Raw genomic sequence first — 21894 nt, 5'->3', positions numbered from 1 at the left:
GATGGATAGCTAGACCTGCGCTGAACCGTAGGCTGCTATACTGTGGCCTCACTGTGAAGGATGGATAGCTAGACCTGCGCTGAACCGTAGGCTGCTATACTGTGGCCTCACTGTGAAGGCTGGTTAGCTAGACCTGCTCAGAACCACAGGCTGCTATACTGTGGCCTCACTGTGAAGGATGGATAGCTAGACCTGCCCTGAACCGCAGGCTGCTATACTGTGGCCTCACTGTGAAGGATGGATAGCTAGACCTGCGCTGAACCGTAGGCTGCTATACTGTGGCCTCTCTGTGAAGGATGGATAGCTAGACCTGCGCTGAACCGCAGGCTGCTATACTCTGGCCTCACTGTGAAGGATGGATAGCTAGACCTGCCCTGAACCGTAGGCTGCTATACTGTGGCCTCACTGTGAAGGATGGATAGCTAGACCTGCCCTGAACCGTAGGCTGCTATACTGTGGCCTCACTGTGAAGGATGGATAGCTAGACCTGCCCTGAACCGCAGGCTGCTATACTGTGGCCTCACTGTGAAGGATGGATAGCTAGACCTGCGCTGAAGCGTAGGCTGCTATACTGTGGCCTCACTGTGAAGGCTGGTTAGCTAGACCTGCTCAGAACCACAGGCTGCTATACTGTGGCCTCTCTGTGAAGGATGGATAGCTAGACCTGCCCTGAACCGTAGGCTGCTATAGCTACAGGCTGCCTTTGTTTCTCCAGAGAGAGGGATGGCCAGTCAAGCAGGCTTGAACCTCAGGCATTCCTACCCTGGGAGATATAGCCTGTTCTGATCCATAGGCTACTCTGGCCTGTCTTCTCCATGGTGAAATATAGCCAGGTGTGATTGATAGTCTATACTACTCCACTGCAAGCCTGAATGGGTCTACCTCTGCACTGTGAGTGGGTTTTGAGTTGGAGGGTTGGGAGAGGTTCGGGGGGATTGCAATGTATATGTCCTTCATAAAACACTGTAGATTAAACAGTTTACTGTTGGCACGGTGACATTTCATCCTGCTATTCACCCATTCATCCCCCCTCTATTCATTCCTCCTTCCTCTATTCCCTCCTCTATTCACCCATTCATCCCTCCTTTACTCATCCCTCTATTGACCCATTCATCACTCCTCTATTCATCCCTCCTCTATTCACCCATTCATCCCTCCTCTATTCACCCATTCATCCCTCCTCTATTCATCACTCCTCTATTCACCCCTTCATCCCTCCTCTATTCACCCCTTCATCCCTCCTCTATTCACCCCTTCATCCCTCCCCTATTCACCCCTTCATCCCTCCTATATTCACCCAATCATCCCTCCTCTATTCACTCCTTCATCCCTCCTCTATTCATCCCTTCATCCCTCCTTCCTCTATCCCCTCCTCTATTCCCCTGCGTAGGAGGAAAGGAGGAGCCCCACAGACATACAGTCACTAGCTATAGGAAGGAGGAGCCCCAGACATACAGTCACTAGCTATAGAAAGGAGGAGCCCCAGACATACAGTCACTAGCTATAGAAAGGAGGAGCCTCAGACATACAGTCACTAGCTATAGGAAGGAGGAGCCCCAGACATACAGTCACTAGCTATAGAAAGGAGGAGCCCCAGACATACAGTCACTAGCTATAGTAAGGAGGAGCCCCAGACATACAGTCACTAGCTATAGTAAGGAGGAGCCCCAGACATACAGTCACTAGCTATAGAAAGGAGGAGCCCCAGACATACAGTCACTAGCTATAGGAAGGAGGAGCCCCAGACATACAGTCACTAGCTATAGGAAGGAGGAGCCCCACAGACATACAGTCACTAGCTATAGGAAGGAGGAGCCCCAGACATACAGTCACTAGCTATAGGAAGGAGGAGCCCCAGACATACAGTCACTAGCTATAGAAAGGAGGAGCCCCAGACATACAGTCACTAGCTATAGAAAGGAGGAGCCCCAGACATACAGTCACTAGCTATAGAAAGGAGGAGCCTCAGACATACAGTCACTAGCTATAGAAAGGAGGAGCCCCAGACATACAGTCACTAGCTATAGAAAGGAGGAGCCCCAGACATACAGTCACTTGCTATAGGAAGGAGGAGCCCCAGACATACAGTCACTAGCTATAGAAAGGAGGAGCCCCAGACATACAGTCACTAGCTATAGTAAGGAGGAGCCTCAGACATACAGTCACTAGCTATAGTAAGGATTCACCGTGTTTCCCTAGTTGATTGCCTTTCATTCTGGAATATATGTGATCTATATCATCTACTCCTCCATTTCAACGTGAAAAGCCCGTCTAGACATATGTATCACACTTATAAGGTAGCCTACATTTCAATCAACACTAACCCTGTAGCTAACCCAGATCACTCAAATTAATCACATTCATGGAATTTCTTTTTTTTTTGGTTTTGCGAGAAATATTTTCCAAAAGAAGATTAAATTGACATTTGTCACGACCCTCACGTTTTCCATCCAGTGAGGAAATGTAGCCTTTTATTTAAAATCCCCTCACTTTGCGTGCGAATGTCATCAATCTCAAGTTAATTGTCCCAATCCTACCTTTCTCATGACATTACACAAAGTCTGTGTCCCAAAAGGGCACCCTTTCCTCTATGTAGTGCCCTACTTTTGACCTGGGCACTTTTATAAAGGGAACAGGGTGCCATTTTGGAACTTGTCATTCAAGGTAAGAGCAGAACATGTGTCCTAAAGCTGTATTCTATTTGGGTTTTTTCCTGCAGCTGAGAAGTGCTGTTTTTAATACGAAGACCAACTTAAAGGAGGAGACTTTATGAAACTTGTTAACAATCCTTTTTTAAAGATGTTTCTTCTTTTCTCAAAGACTTGAGCAGAGACGGTCCTTTTCTTTCAAATGGAAACGTTGAGATGAACAGTGTGATGTCTGGTGGGTGAAACATCACCTCAGGTGGTTTCCATTTTAAAATAGGGAGGAGGCTCCAAGTTCAATTCTTTACAGTAACACCGTGTTCAAGGAACACTTCACGTTCACCACAGAAAGAAAACGTCAAGGGGACAATAAAACCCAAAATGTAATTGATGATAGAACACATTTTAATGATCAAGACTTGGAAACAAAACAGTGATTTTTATCTGTCAACCTGTCTATAAAGATGGGAGTCTGGGAAAGGATAGGGAATCTGTTTCAGGCAACAACTCCACTTTGTAAACTACATTTCCCATAGTAATCTGCTCATCAGTGTATCTCACCCTAGCAGTCATCAGTATATAGTCCTGTCAGCCCTAGCAGTCATCAGTATATAGTCCTGTCAGCCCTAGCAGTCATCAGTATATAGTCCTGTCAGCCCTAGCAGTCATCAGTATATAGTCCTGTCATCCCTAGCAGTCATCAGTATATAGTCCTGTCAGCCCTACCAGTCATCAGTATATAGTCCTGTCAGCCCTAGCAGTCATCAGTATATAGTCCTGTCAGCCCTACCAGTCATCAGTATATAGTCCTGTCAGGACACTGTCAGCCCTAGCAGTCATCAGTATATAGTCCTGTCAGGACACTGTCAGCCCTAGCAGTCATCAGTATATAGTCCTGTCATCCCTAGCAGTCATCAGTATATAGTCCTGTCAGGACACTGTCATCCCTAGCAGTCATCAGTATATAGTCCTGTCAGGACACTGTCAGCCCTAGCAGTCATCAGTATATAGTCCTGTCAGGACACTGTCAGCCCTAGCAGTCATCAGTATATAGTCCTGTCATCCCTAGCAGTCATCAGTATATAGTCCTGTCAGGACACTGTCAGCCCTAGCAGTCATCAGTATATAGTCCTGTCAGCCCTAGCAGTCATCAGTATATAGTCCTGTCAGCCCTAGCAGTCATCAGTATATAGTCCTGTCAGGACACTGTCAGCCCTACCAGTCATCAGTATATAGTCCTGTCAGGACACTGTCAGCCCTAGCAGTCATCAGTATATAGTCCTGTCAGCCCTACCAGTCATCAGTATATAGTCCTGTCAGCCCTAGCAGTCATCAGTATATAGTCCTGTCAGCCCTAGCAGTCATCAGTATATAGTCCTGTCAGGACACTGTCAGCCCTAGCAGTCATCAGTATATAGTCCTGTCAGCCCTAGCAGTCATCAGTATATAGTCCTGTCAGGACACTGTCAGCCCTAGCAGTCATCAGTATATAGTCCTGTCAGCCCTAGCAGTCATCAGTATATAGTCCTGTCAGGACACTGTCATCCCTAGCAGTCATCAGTATATAGTCCTGTCAGCCCTAGCAGTCATCAGTATATAGTCCTGTCAGGACACTGTCAGCCCTAGCAGTCATCAGTATATAGTCCTGTCAGCCCTAGCAGTCATCAGTATATAGTCCTGTCAGCCCTAGCAGTCATCAGTATATAGTCCTGTCATCCCTAGCAGTCATCAGTATATAGTCCTGTCAGCCCTAGCAGTCATCAGTATATAGTCCTGTCAGGACACTGTCAGCCCTAGCAGTCATCAGTATATAGTCCTGTCAGCCCTAGCAGTCATCAGTATATAGTCCTGTCAGGACACTGTCAGCCCTAGCAGTCATCAGTATATAGTCCTGTCATCCCTAGCAGTCATCAGTATATAGTCCTGTCAGGACACTGTCAGCCCTAGCAGTCATCAGTATATAGTCCTGTCAGCCCTCAGCAGTCATCAGTATATAGTCCTGTCAGGACACTGTCAGGACCCTCAGTCATCAGTATATAGTCCTGTCAGGACACTGTCATCCCTAGCAGTCATCAGTATATAGTCCTGTCAGCCCTAGCAGTCATCAATATATAGTCCTGTCAGGACACTGTCAACCCTAGCAGTCATCAGTATATAGTCCTGTCAGGACACTGTCAGCCCTAGCAGTCATCAGTATATAGTCCTGTCAGCCCTAGCAGTCATCAGTATATAGTCCTGTCAGGACACTGTCAGCCCTAGCAGTCATCAGTATATAGTCCTGTCAGCCCTAGCAGTCATCAGTATATAGTCCTGTCAGCCCTAGCAGTCATCAGTATATAGTCCTGTCAGGACACTGTCATCCCTAGCAGTCATCAGTATATAGTTCTGTCAGCCCTAGCAGTCATCAGTATATAGTCCTGTCAGCCCTAGCAGTCATCAGTATATAGTCCTGTCAGGACACTGTCAGCCCTAGCAGTCATCAGTATATAGTCCTGTCAGCCCTAGCAGTCATCAGTATATAGTCCTGTCAGGACACTGTCAGCCCTAGCAGTCATCAGTATATAGTCCTGTCAGCCCTAGCAGTCATCAGTATATAGTCCTGTCAGGACACTGTCATCCCTAGCAGTCATCAGTATATAGTCCTGTCAGCCCTAGCAGTCATCAGTATATAGTCCTGTCAGGACACTGTCATCCCTAGCAGTCATCAGTATATAGTCCTGTCAGCCCTAGCAGTCATCAGTATATAGCCCTGTCAGGACACTGTCAGCCCTAGCAGTCATCAGTATATAGTCCTGTCAGCCCTAGCAGTCATCAGTATATAGTCCTGTCAGGACACTGTCAGCCCTAGCAGTCATCAGTATATAGTCCTGTCAGGACACTGTCATCCCTAGCAGTCATCAGTATATAGTCCTGTCATCCCTAGCAGTCATCAGTATATAGTCCTGTCATCCCTAGCAGTCATCAGTATATAGTCCTGTCAGGACACTGTCATCCCTAGCAGTCATCAGTATATAGTCCTGTCAGCCCTAGCAGTCATCAGTATATAGTACGGTCAGCCCTAGCAGTCATCAGTATATAGTCCTGTCAGCCCTAGCAGTCATCAGTATATAGTCCTGTCAGCCCTAGCAGTCATCAGTATATAGCCCTGTCAGGACACTGTCAGCCCTAGCAGTCATCAGTATATAGTCCTGTCAGGACACTGTCAGCCCTAGCAGTCATCAGTATATAGTCCTGTCAGCCCTAGCAGTCATCAGTATATAGTCCTGTCAGGACACTGTCAGCCCTAGCAGTCATCAGTATATAGTCCTGTCAGCCCTAGCAGTCATCAGTATATAGTCCTGTCAGCCCTAGCAGTCATCAGTATATAGTCCTGTCATCCCTAGCAGTCATCAGTATATAGTCCTGCCAGGACACTGTCAGCCCTACCAGTCATCAGTATATAGTCCTGTCAGGACACTGTCAGCCCTAGCAGTCATCAGTATATAGTCCTGTCAGCCCTAGCAGTCATCAGTATATAGTCCTGCCAGGACACTGTCAGCCCTAGCAGTCATCAGTATATAGTCCTGTCAGCCCTAGCAGTCATCAGTATATAGTCCTGTCAGCCCTAGCAGTCATCAGTATATAGTCCTGTCAGCCCTAGCAGTCATCAGTATATAGTCCTGTCAGGACACTGTCAGCCCTAGCAGTCATCAGTATATAGTCCTGTCAGCCCATCAGTATAGCAGTCATCAGTATATAGTCCTGTCAGGACACTGTCAGCCCTAGCAGTCATCAGTATATAGTCCTGTCATCCCTAGCAGTCATCAGTATATAGTCCTGTCAGGACACTGTCAGCCCTAGCAGTCATCAGTATATAGTCCTGTCAGCCCTAGCAGTCATCAGTATATAGTCCTGTCAGCCCTAGCAGTCATCAGTATATAGTCCTGCCAGGACACTGTCAGCCCTAGCAGTCATCAGTATATAGTCCTGTCAGCCCCTGTCAGCAGTCATCAGTATATAGTCCTGTCAGGACACTGTCAGCCCTAGCAGTCATCAGTATATAGTCCTGTCATCCCTAGCAGTCATCAGTATATAGTCCTGTCAGGACACTGTCAGCCCTAGCAGTCATCAGTATATAGTCCTGTCAGCCCTAGGACACTGTCAGCCCTAGCAGTCATCAGTATATAGTCCTGTCATCCCTAGCAGTCATCAGTATATAGTCCTGTCAGGACACTGTCAGCCCTAGCAGTCATCAGTATATAGTCCTGTCAGCCCTAGGACACTGTCAGCCCTAGCAGTCATCAGTATATAGTCCTGTCAGCCCTAGCAGTCATCAGTATATAGTCCTGTCCCCTAGGACACTGTCAGCCCTAGCAGTCATCAGTATATAGTCCTGTCAGGACACCTGTCAGCCCTAGCAGTCATCAGTATATAGTCCTGTCAGCCCTAGCAGTCATCAGTATATAGTCCTGTAAGGACACTGTCATCCCTAGCAGTCATCAGTATATAGTCCTGTCATCCCTAGCAGTCATCAGTATATAGTCCTGTCAGCCCTAGCAGTCATCAGTATATAGTCCTGCCAGGACACTGTCAGCCCTAGCAGTCATCAGTATATAGTCCTGTCATCCCTAGCAGTCATCAGTATATAGTCCTGTCAGGACACTGTCAGCCCTAGCAGTCATCAGTATATAGTCCTGTCAGGACACTGTCATAGGACACCTGTCAGCCCTAGCAGTCATCAGTATATAGTCCTGTCAGCCCTAGCAGTCATCAGTATATAGTCCTGTCAGGACACTGTCAGCCCTAGCAGTCATCAGTATATAGTCCTGTCAGGACAGTGTCAGCCCTAGCAGTCATCAGTATATAGTCCTGTCAGCCCTAGGACACTGTCAGCCCTAGCAGTCATCAGTATATAGTCCTGTCAGGACATCAGTGTCAGCCCTAGCAGTCATCAGTATATAGTCCTGTCAGCCCCCTAGCAGTCATCAGTATATAGTCCTGTCAGCAGTCATCAGTATATAGTCAGTAGCAGTCATCAGTATATAGTCCTGTCAGCCCTAGCAGTCATCAGTATATAGTCCTGTCAGGACACTGTCAGCCCTAGCAGTCATCAGTATATAGTCCTGTCATCCCTAGCAGTCATCAGTATATAGTCCTGTCAGCCCTAGCAGTCATCAGTATATAGTCCTGTCAGCCCTAGCAGTCATCAGTATATAGTCCTGTCAGGACACTGTCAGCCCTAGCAGTCATCAGTATATAGTCCTGTCATCCCTAGCAGTCATCAGTATATAGTCCTGTCAGGACACTGTCATCCCTAGCAGTCATCAGTATATAGTCCTGTCAGCCCTAGCAGTCATCAGTATATAGTCCTGTCAGGACACTGTCAGCCCTAGCAGTCATCAGTCCTCAGTATATAGTCCTGTCAGCCCTAGCAGTCATCAGTATATAGTCCTGTCAGCCCTAGCAGTCATCAGTATATAGTCCTGTCATCCCTGTCAGCAGTCATCAGTATATAGTCCTGTCAGGACACTGTCAGCCCATCCCTAGCAGTCATCAGTATATAGTCCTGTCAGCCCTAGCAGTCATCAGTATATAGTCCTGTCACGCAGTCATCGTCGTAGGTCATCCCTAGCAGTATCTATATAGTCCTGTCAGGACACTGTCACCCTAGCAGTCATCAGTAAAGTCCTGTCAGCCCTAGTAGTGTCAACCCTAGCCCCAGCCTGTCACCCTTGTCATCAGTATATAGTCCTGTCAGGACAAATAGTCCTGTCACTGTGCTAAATGGGATATATTATATAGTCCTGTCAGGACACTGTCAGCCCTAGCAGTCATCAGTATATAGTCCTGCCAGGACACTGTCAGCCCTAGCAGTCATCAGTATATAGTCCTGTCAGGACACTGTCATCCCTAGCAGTCATCAGTATATAGTCCTGTCATCCCTAGCAGTCATCAGTATATAGTCCTGCCAGGACACTGTCAGCCCTAGCAGTCATCAGTATATAGTCCTGTCAGCCCTAGCAGTCATCAGTATATAACCCTGTCAGGACACTGTCATCCCTAGCAGTCATCAGTATATAGTCCTGTCAGCCCTAGCAGTCATCAGTATATAGTCCTGTCAGCCCTAGCAGTCATCAGTATATAGTCCTGTCATCCCTAGCAGTCATCAGTATATAGTCCTGTCAGCCCTAGCAGTCATCAGTATATAGTCCTGTCATCCCTAGCAGTCATCAGTATATAGTCCTGTCAGGACACTGTCAGCCCTAGCAGTCATCAGTATATAGTCCTGTCAGGACACTGTCAGCCCTAGCAGTCATCAGTATATAGGCCTGTCAGCCCTAGCAGTCATCAGTATATAGTCCTGTCAGGACACTGTCAACCCTAGCAGTCATCAGTATATAGTCCTGTCATCCCTAGCAGTCATCAGTATATAGTCCTGTCAGGACACTGTCATCCCTAGCAGTCATCAGTATATAGTCCTGTCAGCCCTAGCAGTCATCAGTATATAGTCCTGTCAGGACACTGTCATCCCTAGCAGTCATCAGTATATAGTCCTGTCAGGACACTGTCATCCCTAGCAGTCATCAGTATATAGTCCTGTCAGCCCTAGCAGTCATCAGTATATAGTCCTGCCAGGACACTGTCAGCCGTAGCAGTCATCAGTATATAGTCCTGTCAGCCCTAGCAGTCATCAGTATATAGTCCTGTCAGCCCTAGCAGTCATCAGTATATAGTCCTGTCAGCCCTAGCAGTCATCAGTATATAGTCCTGTCAGGACACTGTCAGCCCTAGCAGTCATCAGTATATAGTCCTGTCAGCCCTCAGTATATAGTCAGTCCCCTAGCAGTCATCAGTATATAGTCCTGTCATCCCTAGCAGTCATCAGTATATAGTCCTGTCATCCATCAGTATATAGTCAGTCAGCCCTCAGTCATATAGTCCTGTCATCCCTAGCAGTCCTCAGTATATAGTCCTGTCATCCCCTAGCAGTCATCAGTATATAGTCCTGTCAGCCCTAGCAGTCATCAGTATATAGTCCTGTCATCCCCTAGCAGTCATCAGTAAATAGTCCTGTCAGCCCTAGCAGTCATCAGTATATAGTCCTGTCAGGACACTGTCAGCCCTAGCAGTCATCAGTATATAGTCCTGTCAGCCCTAGCAGTCATCAGTATATAGTCCTGTCAGGACACTGTCAGCCCTAGCAGTCATCAGTATATAGTCCTGTCAGCCCTAGCAGTCATCAGTATATAGTCCTGTCATCCCTAGCAGTCATCAGTATATAGTCCTGTCAGGACACTGTCAGCCCTAGCAGTCATCAGTATATAGTCCTGTCAGCCCTAGCAGTCATCAGTATATAGTCCTGTCAGGACACTGTCAGCCCTAGCAGTCATCAGTATATAGTCCTGTCAGCCCTAGCAGTCATCAGTATATAGTCCTGTCAGGACACTGTCAGCCCTAGCAGTCATCAGTATATAGTCCTGTCAGCCCTAGCAGTCATCAGTATATAGTCCTGTCATCCCTAGCAGTCATCAGTATATAGTCCTGTCAGGACACTGTCAGCCCTAGCAGTCATCAGTATATAGTCCTGTCAGCCCTAGCAGTCATCAGTATATAGTCCTGTCAGCCCTAGCAGTCATCAGTATATAGTCCTGTCAGCCCTAGCAGTCATCAGTATATAGTCCTGCCAGGACACTCAGCCCTAGCAGTCATCAGTATATAGTCCTGTCAGCCCTAGCAGTCATCAGTATATAGTCCTGTCAGCCCTAGCAGTCATCAGTATATAGTCCTGTCCTGTCAGTCATCAGTATATAGTCCTGTCATCCCTAGCAGTCATCAGTATATAGTCCTGTCAGTCATATAGTCCTGTCCAGCAGTCATCAGTATATAGTCCTGTCAGCCCTAGCAGTCATCAGTATATAGTCCTGTCATCAGCCCTAGCAGTCATCAGTATATAGTCCTGTCAGGCAGTCATCAGTGTCAGTCCCCTAGCAGTCATCAGTATATAGTCCTGTGGACACTCAGCCCTAGCAGTCATCAGTATATAGTCCTGTCAGGACACTGTCAGCCCTAGCAGTCATCAGTATATAGTCCTGTCAGCCCTAGCAGTCATCAGTATATAGTCCTGTCAGCCCTAGCAGTCATCAGTATATAGTCCTGTCAGCCCTAGCAGTCATCAGTATATAGTCCTGTCAGCCCTAGCAGTCATCAGTATATAGTCCTGTCAGCCCTAGCAGTCATCAGTATATAGTCCTGTCAGGACACTGTCAGCCCAGTAGTCAGTCATCCTAGTCATCAGTATATAGTCCTGTCAGCCCTAGCCATCAGTAGTCAGTCATCAGTATATAGTCCTGTCATCCCTAGCAGTCATCAGTATATAGTCCTGTCAGCCCTAGCAGTCATCAGTATATAGTCCTGTCATCAGTACACTGTCAGCCCTAGCAGTCATCAGTATATAGTCCTGTCAGCCCTAGCAGTCATCAGTATATAGTCCTGTCAGGACACTGTCAGCCAGTCATCAGTATATAGTCCTGTCAGCCCTAGCAGTCATCAGTATATAGTCCTGTCCTGTCATCAGTATATAGTCCTGTCAGCAGTCATCAGTATATAGTCCTGTCAGCCCCCTAGCAGTCATCAGTATATAGTCCTGTCAGCCCTAGCAGTCATCAGTATATAGTCCTGTCAGGACACTGTCAGCAGTCATCAGTATATAGTCCTGTCAGGACACTGTCAGCCCTAGCAGTCATCAGTATATAGTCCATCAGTATATAGTCTGTCATCCCTAGCAGTCATCAGTATATAGTCCTGTCAGCCCTAGCAGTCATCAGTATATAGTCCTGTCAGCCCTAGCAGTCATCAGTATATAGTCCTGTCAGCCCTAGCAGTCATCAGTATATAGTCCTGTCAGCCCTAGCAGTCATCAGTATATAGTCCTGTCAGCCCTAGCAGTCATCAGTATATAGTCCTGTCAGGACACTGTCAGCCCTAGCAGTCATCAGTATATAGTCCTGTCAGCCCTAGCAGTCATCAGTATATAGTCCTGTCATCCCTAGCAGTCATCAGTATATAGTCCTGTCAGCCCTAGCAGTCATCAGTATATAGTCCTGTCAGCCCTAGCAGTCATCAGTATATAGTCCTGTCAGCCCTAGCAGTCATCAGTATATAGTCCTGTCAGGACACTGTCAGCCCTAGCAGTCATCAGTATATAGTCCTGTCAGCCCTAGCAGTCATCAGTATATAGTCCTGTCAGCCCTAGCAGTCATCAGTATATAGTCCTGTCAGCACTGTCAGCCCTAGCAGTCATCAGTATAGTCCTGTCAGGAGTCATCAGTATATAGTCCTGTCAGGACACTGTCAGCCCTAGCAGTCATCAGTATATAGTCCTGTCAGGACACTGTCAGCCCTAGCAGTCATCAGTATATAGTCCTGTCAGCAGTCATCACATATGTCAGCCCTAGCAGTCATCAGTATATAGTCCTGTCAGCCCTAGCAGTCATCAGTATATAGTCCTGTCAGCCCTAGCAGTCATCAGTATATAGTCCTGTCAGCCCTAGCAGTCATCAGTATATAGTCCTGTCAGCCCTAGCAGTCATCAGTATATAGTCCTGTCAGCCCTAGCAGTCATCAGTATATAGTCCTGTCAGCCCTAGCAGTCATCAGTATATAGTCCTGTCAGCCCTAGCAGTCATCAGTATATAGTCCTGTCAGCCCTAGCAGTCATCAGTATATAGTCCTGTCAGCCCTAGCAGTCATCAGTATATAGTCCTGTCAGCCCTAGCAGTCATCAGTATATAGTCCTGTCAGCCCTAGCAGTCATCAGTATATAGTCAGTCCCTAGCAGTCATCAGTATATAGTCCTGTCAGGAGTCATCAGTATATAGTCCCCTAGCAGTCATCAGTATATAGTCCTGTCAGCCCTAGCAGTCATCAGTATATAGTCCTGTCAGGACACCTGTCAGCCCTAGCAGTCATCAGTATATAGTCCTGTCAGCCCTAGCAGTCATCAGTATATAGTCCTGTCAGGACACCTGTCAGCCCTAGCAGTCATCAGTATATAGTCCTGTCAGCCCTAGCAGTCATCAGTATATAGTCCTGTCAGCCCTAGCAGTCATCAGCAGTCATCAGTATATATAGTCCTGTCAGCCCTAGCAGTCATCAGTATATAGTCCTGTCAGCCCTAGCAGTCATCAGTATATAGTCCTGTCAGCCCTAGCAGTCATCAGTATATAGTCCTGTCAGCCCTAGCAGTCATCAGTATATAGTCCTGTCAGCCCTAGCAGTCATCAGTATATAGTCCTGTCAGGACAGTCATCAGTCCTGTCAGCCCTAGCAGTCATCAGTATATAGTCCTGTCAGGACACTGTCAGCCCTAGCAGTCATCAGTATATAGTCCTGTCAGGAGCAGTCATCAGTATAGTCCTGTCAGCCCTAGCAGTCATCAGTATATAGTGTCAGCCCTAGCAGTCATCAGTATATAGTCCTGTCAGCCCTAGCAGTCATCAGTATATAGTCCTGTCAGCCCAGCCCTAGCAGTCATCAGTATATAGTCCTGTCAGCCCTAGCAGTCATCAGTATATAGTCCTCAGTCATAGTCCTGTCCCCTAGCAGTCATCAGTATATAGTCCTGTCAGCCCTAGCAGTCATCAGTATATAGTCCTGTCAGCCCTAGCAGTCATCAGTATATATCCTGTCAGCCCTAGCAGTCATCAGTATATAGTCCTGTCAGCCCTAGCAGTCATCAGTATATAGTCCTGTCAGCCCTAGCAGTCATCAGTATATAGTCCTGTCAGCCCTAGCAGTCATCAGTATATAGTCCTGTCAGGACACTGTCAGCCCTAGCAGTCATCAGTATATAGTCCTGTCAGCCCTAGCAGTCATCAGTATATAGTCCTGTCAGGACACTAGCCCTATCAGTCATCAGTATATAGTCCTGTCAGCCTGTCAGCCCTAGCAGTCATCAGTATATAGTCCTGTCATCCCTAGCAGTCATCAGTATATAGTCCTGTCAGCCCTAGCAGTCATCAGTATATAGTCCTGTCAGCCCTAGCAGTCATCAGTATATAGTCCTGTCATCCCTAGCAGTCATCAGTATATAGTCCTGTCATCCCTAGCAGTCATCAGTATATAGTCCTGTCAGCCATCTAGTCAGCAGTCATCAGTATATAGTCCTGTCAGTCACTGTCCCCCTAGCAGTCATCAGTATATAGTCCTGTCCTGTCAGCCCTAGCAGTCATCAGTATATAGTCCTGTCAGCACTGTCAGCCCTAGCAGTCATCAGTATATAGTCCTGTCAGCCCTAGAGTCATCAGTATATAGTCCTGTCAGCCCTAGCAGTCATCAGTATATCCTGTCAGCCCTAGCAGTCATCAGTGTCCTGTCAGCCCTAGCAGTCATCAGTATATAGTCCTGTCAGCCCTAGCAGTCATCAGTATATAGTCCTGTCATCCCTAGCAGTCAGTCAGTATATAGTCCTGTCAGCCCTAGCAGTCATCAGTATATAGTCCTGTCAGCAGTCATCAGTATATAGTCCTGTCAGCCCTAGCAGTCATCAGTATATAGTCCTGTCAGCCCTAGCAGTCATCAGTATATAGTCCTGTCAGCCCTAGCAGTCATCAGTATATAGTCCTGTCAGCCCTAGCAGTCATCAGTATATAGTCCTGTCAGGACACTGTCAGCCCTAGCAGTCATCAGTATATAGTCCTGTCAGCCCTAGCAGTCATCAGTATATAGTCCTGTCAGGACACTGTCAGCCCTAGCAGTCATCAGTATATAGTCCTGTCAGTCATCAGTATATAGTCAGCCCTAGCAGTCATCAGTATATAGTCCTGTCAGGACACCATAGCAGTCATCAGTATATAGTCCTGTCAGCCCTAGCAGTCATCAGTATATAGTCCTGTCAGCCCTAGCAGTCATCAGTATATAGTCCTGTCAGCCCTAGCAGTCATCAGTATATAGTCCTGTCAGCCCTAGCAGTCATCAGTATATAGTCCTGCCAGGACACTGTCAGCCCTAGCAGTCATCAGTATATAGTCCTGTCAGCCCTAGCAGTCATCAGTATATAGTCCTGTCAGCCCTAGCAGTCATCAGTATATAGTCCTGTCAGCCCTAGCAGTCATCAGTATATAGTCCTGTCAGTCATCAGTATATAGTCCTAGCAGTCATCAGTATATAGTCCTGTCATCCCTAGCAGTCCTGTCAGGACACTGTCAGCCCTAGCAGTCATCAGTATATAGTCCTGTCAGCCCTAGCAGTCATCAGTATATAGTCCTGTCAGGACACTGTCAGCCCTAGCAGTCATCAGTATATAGTCCTGTCAGCCCTAGCAGTCATCAGTATATAGTCCTGTCAGGACACTGTCATCCCTAGCAGTCATCAGTATATAGTCCTGTCAGCCTGTCAGCCCTAGCAGTCATCAGTATATAGTCCTGTCAGGACATCAGTATATAGTCCTGTCAGCCCTAGCAGTCATCAGTATATAGTCCTGTCAGCCCTAGCAGTCATCAGTATATAGTCCTGTCAGGACACTGTCAGCCCTAGCAGTCATCAGTATATAGTCCTGTCAGCCCTAGCAGTCAGCAGTCATCAGTATATAGTCCTGTCAGCCCTAGCAGTCATCAGTATATAGTCCTGTCAGCCCTAGCAGTCATCAGTATATAGTCCTGTCAGGACACTGTCATCCCTAGCAGTCATCAGTATATAGTCCTGTCAGGACACAGTATATAGTCCTGTCAGCCCTAGCAGTCATCAGTATATAGTCCTGTCAGCCCTAGCAGTCATCAGTATATAGTCCTGTCATCCCTAGCAGTCATCAGTATATAGTCCTGTCAGCCCTAGCAGTCATCAGTATATAGTCCTGTCAGGACACTGTCAGCCCTAGCAGTCATCAGTATATAGTCCTGTCAGCCCTAGCAGTCATCAGTATATAGTCCTGTCAGCCCTAGCAGTCATCAGTATATAGTCCTGTCAGGACACTGTCAGCCCTAGCAGTCATCAGTATATAGTCCTGTCAGCCCTAGCAGTCATCAGTATATAGTCCTGTCAGGACACTGTCATCCCTAGCAGTCATCAGTATATAGTCCTGTCAGCCCTAGCAGTCATCAGTATATAGTCCTGTCAGGACACTGTCAGCCCTAGCAGTCATCAGTATATAGTCCTGTCAGCCCTAGCAGTCATCAGTATATAGTCCTGTCATCCCTAGCAGTCATCAGTATATAGTCCTGTCAGCCCTAGCAGTCATCAGTATATAGTCCTGTCAGCCCTAGCAGTCATCAGTATATAGTCCTGTCAGCCCTAGCAGTCATCAGTATATAGTCCTGTCAGCCCTAGCAGTCATCAGTATATAGTCCTGTCAGCCCTAGCAGTCATCAGTATATAGCCCTGTCAGGACACTGTCAGCCCTAGCAGTCATCAGTATATAGTCCTGTCAGCCCTAGCAGTCATCAGTATATAGTCCTGTCATCCCCAGTCAGTCATCAGTATATAGTCCTGTCAGGACACTGTCAGCCCTAGCAGTCATCAGTATATAGTCCTGTCAGCCCTAGCAGTCATCAGTATATAGTCCTGTCAGCCCTAGCAGTCATCAGTATATAGTCCTGTCATCCCAGGACCTGTCATAGCAGTCATCAGTATATAGTCCCCTAGCAGTCATCCCAGCCCTAGCAGTCATCAGTATATAGTCCTGTCAGCCCTAGCAGTCATCAGTATATAGTCCTGTCATCCCTAGCAGTCATCAGTATATAGTCCTGTCAGCCCTAGCACACTATATAGTCAGCCCTAGCAGTCATCAGTATATAGTCCTGTCAGCCCTAGCAGTCATCAGTATATAGTCCTGTCAGCCCTAGCAGTCATCAGTATATAGTCCTGTCAGCCCTAGCAGTCATCAGTATATAGTCCTGTCAGGACACTGTCAGCCCTAGCAGTCATCAGTATATAGTCCTGTCATCCCTAGCAGTCATCAGTATATAGTCCTGTCATCCCTAGCAGTCATCAGTATATAGTCCTGTCAGCCCTAGCAGTCATCAGTATATAGTCCTGTCAGGACACTGTCATCCCTAGCAGTCATCAGTATATAGTCCTGTCAGCCCTAGCAGTCATCAGTATATAGTCCTGTCATCCCTAGCAGTCATCAGTATATAGTCCTGTCATCCCTAGCAGTCATCAGTATATAGTCCTGTCATCCCTAGCAGTCATCAGTATATAGTCCTGTCATCCAGTATATAGTCCTGTCAGCAGTCATCAGTATATAGTCCTGTCATCCCTAGCAGTCATCAGTATATAGTCCTGTCATCCCTAGCAGTCATCAGTATATAGTCCTGTCAGCCCTAGCAGTCATCAGTATATAGTCCTGTCATCCCTAGCAGTCATCAGTATATAGTCCTGTCATCCCTAGCAGTCATCAGTATATAGTCCTGTCAGCCCTAGCAGTCATCAGTATATAGTCCTGTCAGGACACTGTCAGCCCTAGCAGTCATCAGTATATAGTCCTGTCATCCCTAGCAGTCATCAGTATATAGTCCTGTCAGCCCTAGCAGTCATCAGTATATAGTCCTGTCAGGACACTGTCAGCCCTAGCAGTCATCAGTATATAGTCCTGTCAGGACACTGTCAGCCCTAGCAGTCATCAGTATATAGTCCTGTCAGGACACTGTCAGCCCTAGCAGTCATCAGTATATAGTCCTGTCAGGACACTGTCAGCCCTAGCAGTCATCAGTATATAGTCCTGTCAGCCCTAGCAGTCATCAGTATATAGTCCTGTCAGCCCTAGCAGTCATCAGTATATAGTCCTGTCAGCCCTAGCAGTCATCAGTATATAGTCCTGTCAGCCCTAGCAGTCATCAGTATATAGTCCTGTCAGCCCTAGCAGTCATCAGTATATAGTCCTGTCAGGACACTGTCAGCCCTAGCAGTCATCAGTATATAGTCCTGTCAGCCCTAGCAGTCATCAGTATATAGTCCTGTCATCCCTAGCAGTCATCAGTATATAGTCCTGTCAGTATACTGTCATCCCTAGCAGTCATCAGTATATAGTCCTGTCAGCCCTAGCAGTCATCAGTATATAGTCCTGTCAGGACACTGTCAGCCCTAGCAGTCATCAGTATATAGTCCTGTCAGCCCTAGCAGTCATCAGTATATAGTCCTGTCAGCCCTAGCAGTCATCAGTATATAGTCCTGTCAGGACACTGTCAGCCCTAGCAGTCATCAGTATATAGTCCTGTCAGGACACTGTCAGCCCTAGCAGTCATCAGTATATAGTCCTGTCAGGACACTGTCAGCCCTAGCAGTCATCAGTATATAGTCCTGTCAGCCCTAGCAGTCATCAGTATATAGTCCTGTCAGCCCTAGCAGTCATCAGTATATAGTCCTGTCAGCCCTAGCAGTCATCAGTATATAGTCCTGTCAGCCCTAGCAGTCATCAGTATATAGTCCTGTCAGCCCTAGCAGTCATCAGTATATAGTCCTGTCAGCCCTAGCAGTCATCAGTATATAGTCCTGTCAGCCCTAGCAGTCATCAGTATATAGTCCTGTCATCCCTAGCAGTCATCAGTATATAGTCCTGTCAGCCCTAGCAGTCATCAGTATATAGTCCTGTCAGCCCAAGCAGTCATCAGTATATAGTCCTGTCAGCCCCAGTCAGCCCTAGCAGTCATCAGTATATAGTCCTGTCAGGACACTGTCAGCCCTAGCAGTCATCAGTATATAGTCCTGTCAGGACACTGTCAGCCCTAGCAGTCATCAGTATATAGTCCTGTCAGCCCTAGCAGTCATCAGTATATAGTCCTGTCAGGACAGTGTATTGTGATAAATGATGTGTTTCTCTGTTTACTGATCTAATCTTAAGAACCAATCAGTGAGCCCATTCAGGCCTGGAATTCCAGCGATGTAATTGACCTCTGGTGATGTTCAAGGTCAAACCAATCCTGGCCCTTTTTATTAAAGACCTAGTTGATATTCACTGACTGACATCACATCAACACTCACCAAGCACTCTGGACACGGTCTCAATCTAATACCGTCAACACATACTAATGTAATACAATATAAAGTTGTCTGTTGTGAATAGTAGAGCTACTTTACTTAGTAATAACTGTCTTCTGTTTCTGCTTTAAGACCATATTGCTTACATGATAGTTACCACGGTGATATTTCATTCAACCTTCTATTCTACGGGTTATTCTTATGGAGATGACATTTATGTTGCTGTTCTACATGACTGAGTTGTAATGTCCGTGTTGTTCTATCTGCAGACCGGAAGACTACAGGATGAAGTGATCCATCAGAAGGCTGTTGCTAGGCGTCTTCTTCTTCTTCTGTCCTGTTCCTAGTACTCATTTACATCCAGGTGACATTTACTGTACACACCACAAACCTTTTTCTGTCGTCCCAAATAATGTACAAAATAAAACTAGTTCTCTTGTCAACAGTTTTTTTTTTTCTTTCTTATTTTTCTGTGAGAATAAATCATGATGTATATTTAATCCTTTCTGTGGTGAAAGTTTGATGAGTTTTCAAAAATTGACTTTTGTGTGTTTCATTCAACCTCAGCTGCAGTGAGAGATTAATTGTGTGAGTCCCAAACGGTCCCCTATTCCCCTGTATAGTGCACTACTTTAGACCAGGGCTCTGATCAAAAGTAGTGCACTATACAGGGAATAGGGTTGTCAGTTGGGACTCGAGCATCGGGCTGCGGTCAGCTGCCTTTTTAGTTCTGTTGTATTTGAGAGAATATTAAAGTGGAGATTCTTTGCCTACCAGCCACAGACCATTTCTGCAGTCTGATCTCTCCTCTAATTCGACCACACTTCGACCTTAATTGATTTCAGATGCCTCTGAGACCTTTTTATAATGCCAGCATAGCCTTTTGATGTCTGGTGGCCCCTCAGGAAACCATTGTGGAAATATACCTCAATATTAGGCGTGATACTATAGTCGTTGGGCTCTTTTTTTAGACTGGGTAGTCGGCAACGTTTTCTAGTTTGGCTTCACTGGTGTTTATCACAGACAGCAGCACTGTCTGACCCACTGTGTTGACTGGACTTGATGAATCAACTGGACTCAAGTGGTCCTGTTCAAATGAAGCCAGATTTACCTGTCAAGACAACCCATTTTGGCTGTTACAGGGAAAATGTCTCGTTCTCTAGAGAAGCAGTTGATGGGAGTCCTGCTGTTCTTTTGAAAGAAGAAACATATTGTTTGTAGAATGCAGTGAGGCAACTGAACTTATATCAGAGGAGGACCGTCCTCAGTGAATTTCATAAAAATGTCAATTGTAAAACTTTGTAATCCTTTTTAAATAAAACTATGCTAAATATATTCACGTCACAAAATAATTGACTAAAACACATTGTTTTGCAATGAAGGCCTACAGTAGTCTCAGCAGCACTCTGTAGCCGGAGGACAGCTAGCTTCCGGCCTCCTCTGGGTACATTGACTTCAATACAAAACCTAGGAGGCTCATAGTTCTCACCCCCCTTCCATACACTTACACAGCAATTATGAGAACTTTCAGAGGACGTCCTCCAACCTATCTTGCAGCATGAACTGACGTTGTCCACCCAATCAAAGGATCAGAGAATAAATCTAGTTCTGAAAGCATAAGCTACAGATAGTTAGCACTGTAGTGCATAAAATATGGTGAGTAGTTGACTCAAAGAGAGAGAAAGACAGTAGTTGAACAAATTAATTTCTTCCAAAATGGAGGAGCAAGTGAGCGAGTGTTTTTCAATTTCACTTACTTAGCTAGCAAATGCAGGTAGCTAGTTTAGCCTACTCAAACAGAGGGATGCTATGTTAGCGAGCTGGCTATGACGACCCAACACAACACTGGAACTCTTCCAAGTCAAAGTAAACTTTTGGTTTTACAAATGTATCGCCAACGGGTCCCGCCGGTGTAACTGCTCACTGACTGTAAAGTTACTGCATGATTGTAGCGGGTTTACTAACGCGTTACTAATAGTTCTATTGGCTACTTAATAGTTCTATCGGTACTTTGGCTAATACTTTTGGCTAAAGTTTGTTTTTTTTGCCTGGTCATATACAGTTGATGTGTTGTGCATTGCAAGTCCAAACGATGGGAAAAGGTGAGAGGAGGAGAGAGCGTAGACGTGAGAAAGAATATCAACGTGGCTGCTATGAATGTGACCTGTGTTTACATGTGAACAGCGGTGTATTCATTCCACCGATTCTGTTGGGAAAAACGTTTCTTAAATGGAACGAAACGGGGATAAACATACCTGAATTTGTCCAATACAAACTCTTGTTTGCAACTGTTGGACAAATGATTACACCCTAGATCAGCTAGATGCAGGCAAGAGTGTTCAAGGCAGTATTGAACGTGTCACTGTCTGTCCAAACACTTTCTCTCAACCTGTGTGCACCTACGTTGTAATCTTTAATTTATAGTCTAGGTTGTAGCAACATCATGATGGGTATAGGGACAATTAGAATATCATGTAGTAGCCTAAACCTATCAATGTTACATTGAACTGGGTGAATGGAATATGAATGACAGTCATCCAATATGCTGTAATAGAAATAAGGCCATGCTCATGAGAAAATAAATGGTCCTCCCTCATCTTCAACGGCACCAACCGCCACTGACTTATACCTAGTTCTCACAGGCCCGAACTGTGGTGGACAGTGAGTCACATGTCAATCAGACAACAGAACTTATACCGAGTTCGAACAGACCCTACTAATCAAACACCGAGCTACAGAACACTGTTGAATTACAGTTTTATTGGTTATAAAACAAATAATAAAGTATAAATAAATAACTTCCTAAATCAGTTTCAAAGGTTTGGTGGTGTGGTCTGATGAGACATTTCACTGGTACCTGTTAGTTCTACATTCGGAATTCCATTTCTGTCCAAAAACACAAATTAGACCACAGGCCTAACTATCTTCAACACTCTCCTCACAGTGGACGGGCACCACGTTGCATAATAATCATCATAATAACAACAACAACAACAACAAATTGGAAAGGCAATAAGGAAAACATTAAACTTCAGATTTGTGGAGCTCATCACAAGTCATTCCAGCACCTTCTCTGTCGTTGCCTGTGACGAGAGTAAGCGAAACGAACACCCAGTCGGACAAGACCAAGTCCATGTCAATGAACAATGTGATAACGGTACGATTGGACAAGACCAAGTCCATGTCAATCAACAATGTGATAACGGTACGATTGGACAAGACCAAGTCCATGTCAATCAACAATGTGATAACGGTACGATTGGACAAGACCGCTTGAGAGTCTTACAATAGCTGTAGT

General features: G+C 46.0%; 1 protein-coding gene across 1 annotated transcript in view; it reads left to right on the top strand.

The window, feature by feature from the left end:
* LOC135538187 (large ribosomal subunit protein uL13m-like) overlaps positions 1–19096 on the top strand; it is a 38392-nt gene extending 19296 nt beyond the window's left edge. Inside the window, exon 7 of the mRNA XM_064964149.1 lies at positions 18866–19096. Coding sequence (XP_064820221.1) covers positions 18866–18890 — 25 coding nt within the window. The 3' untranslated portion in view covers positions 18891–19096. The remainder of the gene's footprint in view (positions 1–18865) is intronic.
* Positions 19097–21894: the final 2798 nt, after the last annotated feature.

Source organism: Oncorhynchus masou, unplaced genomic scaffold, assembly GCF_036934945.1.
Source record: "Oncorhynchus masou masou isolate Uvic2021 unplaced genomic scaffold, UVic_Omas_1.1 unplaced_scaffold_929, whole genome shotgun sequence".
Taxonomy (NCBI): domain Eukaryota; kingdom Metazoa; phylum Chordata; class Actinopteri; order Salmoniformes; family Salmonidae; genus Oncorhynchus; species Oncorhynchus masou.
Note: the sequence above shows the minus strand (reverse complement) of the source record. Positions and strands in the feature narration are given on the sequence as shown.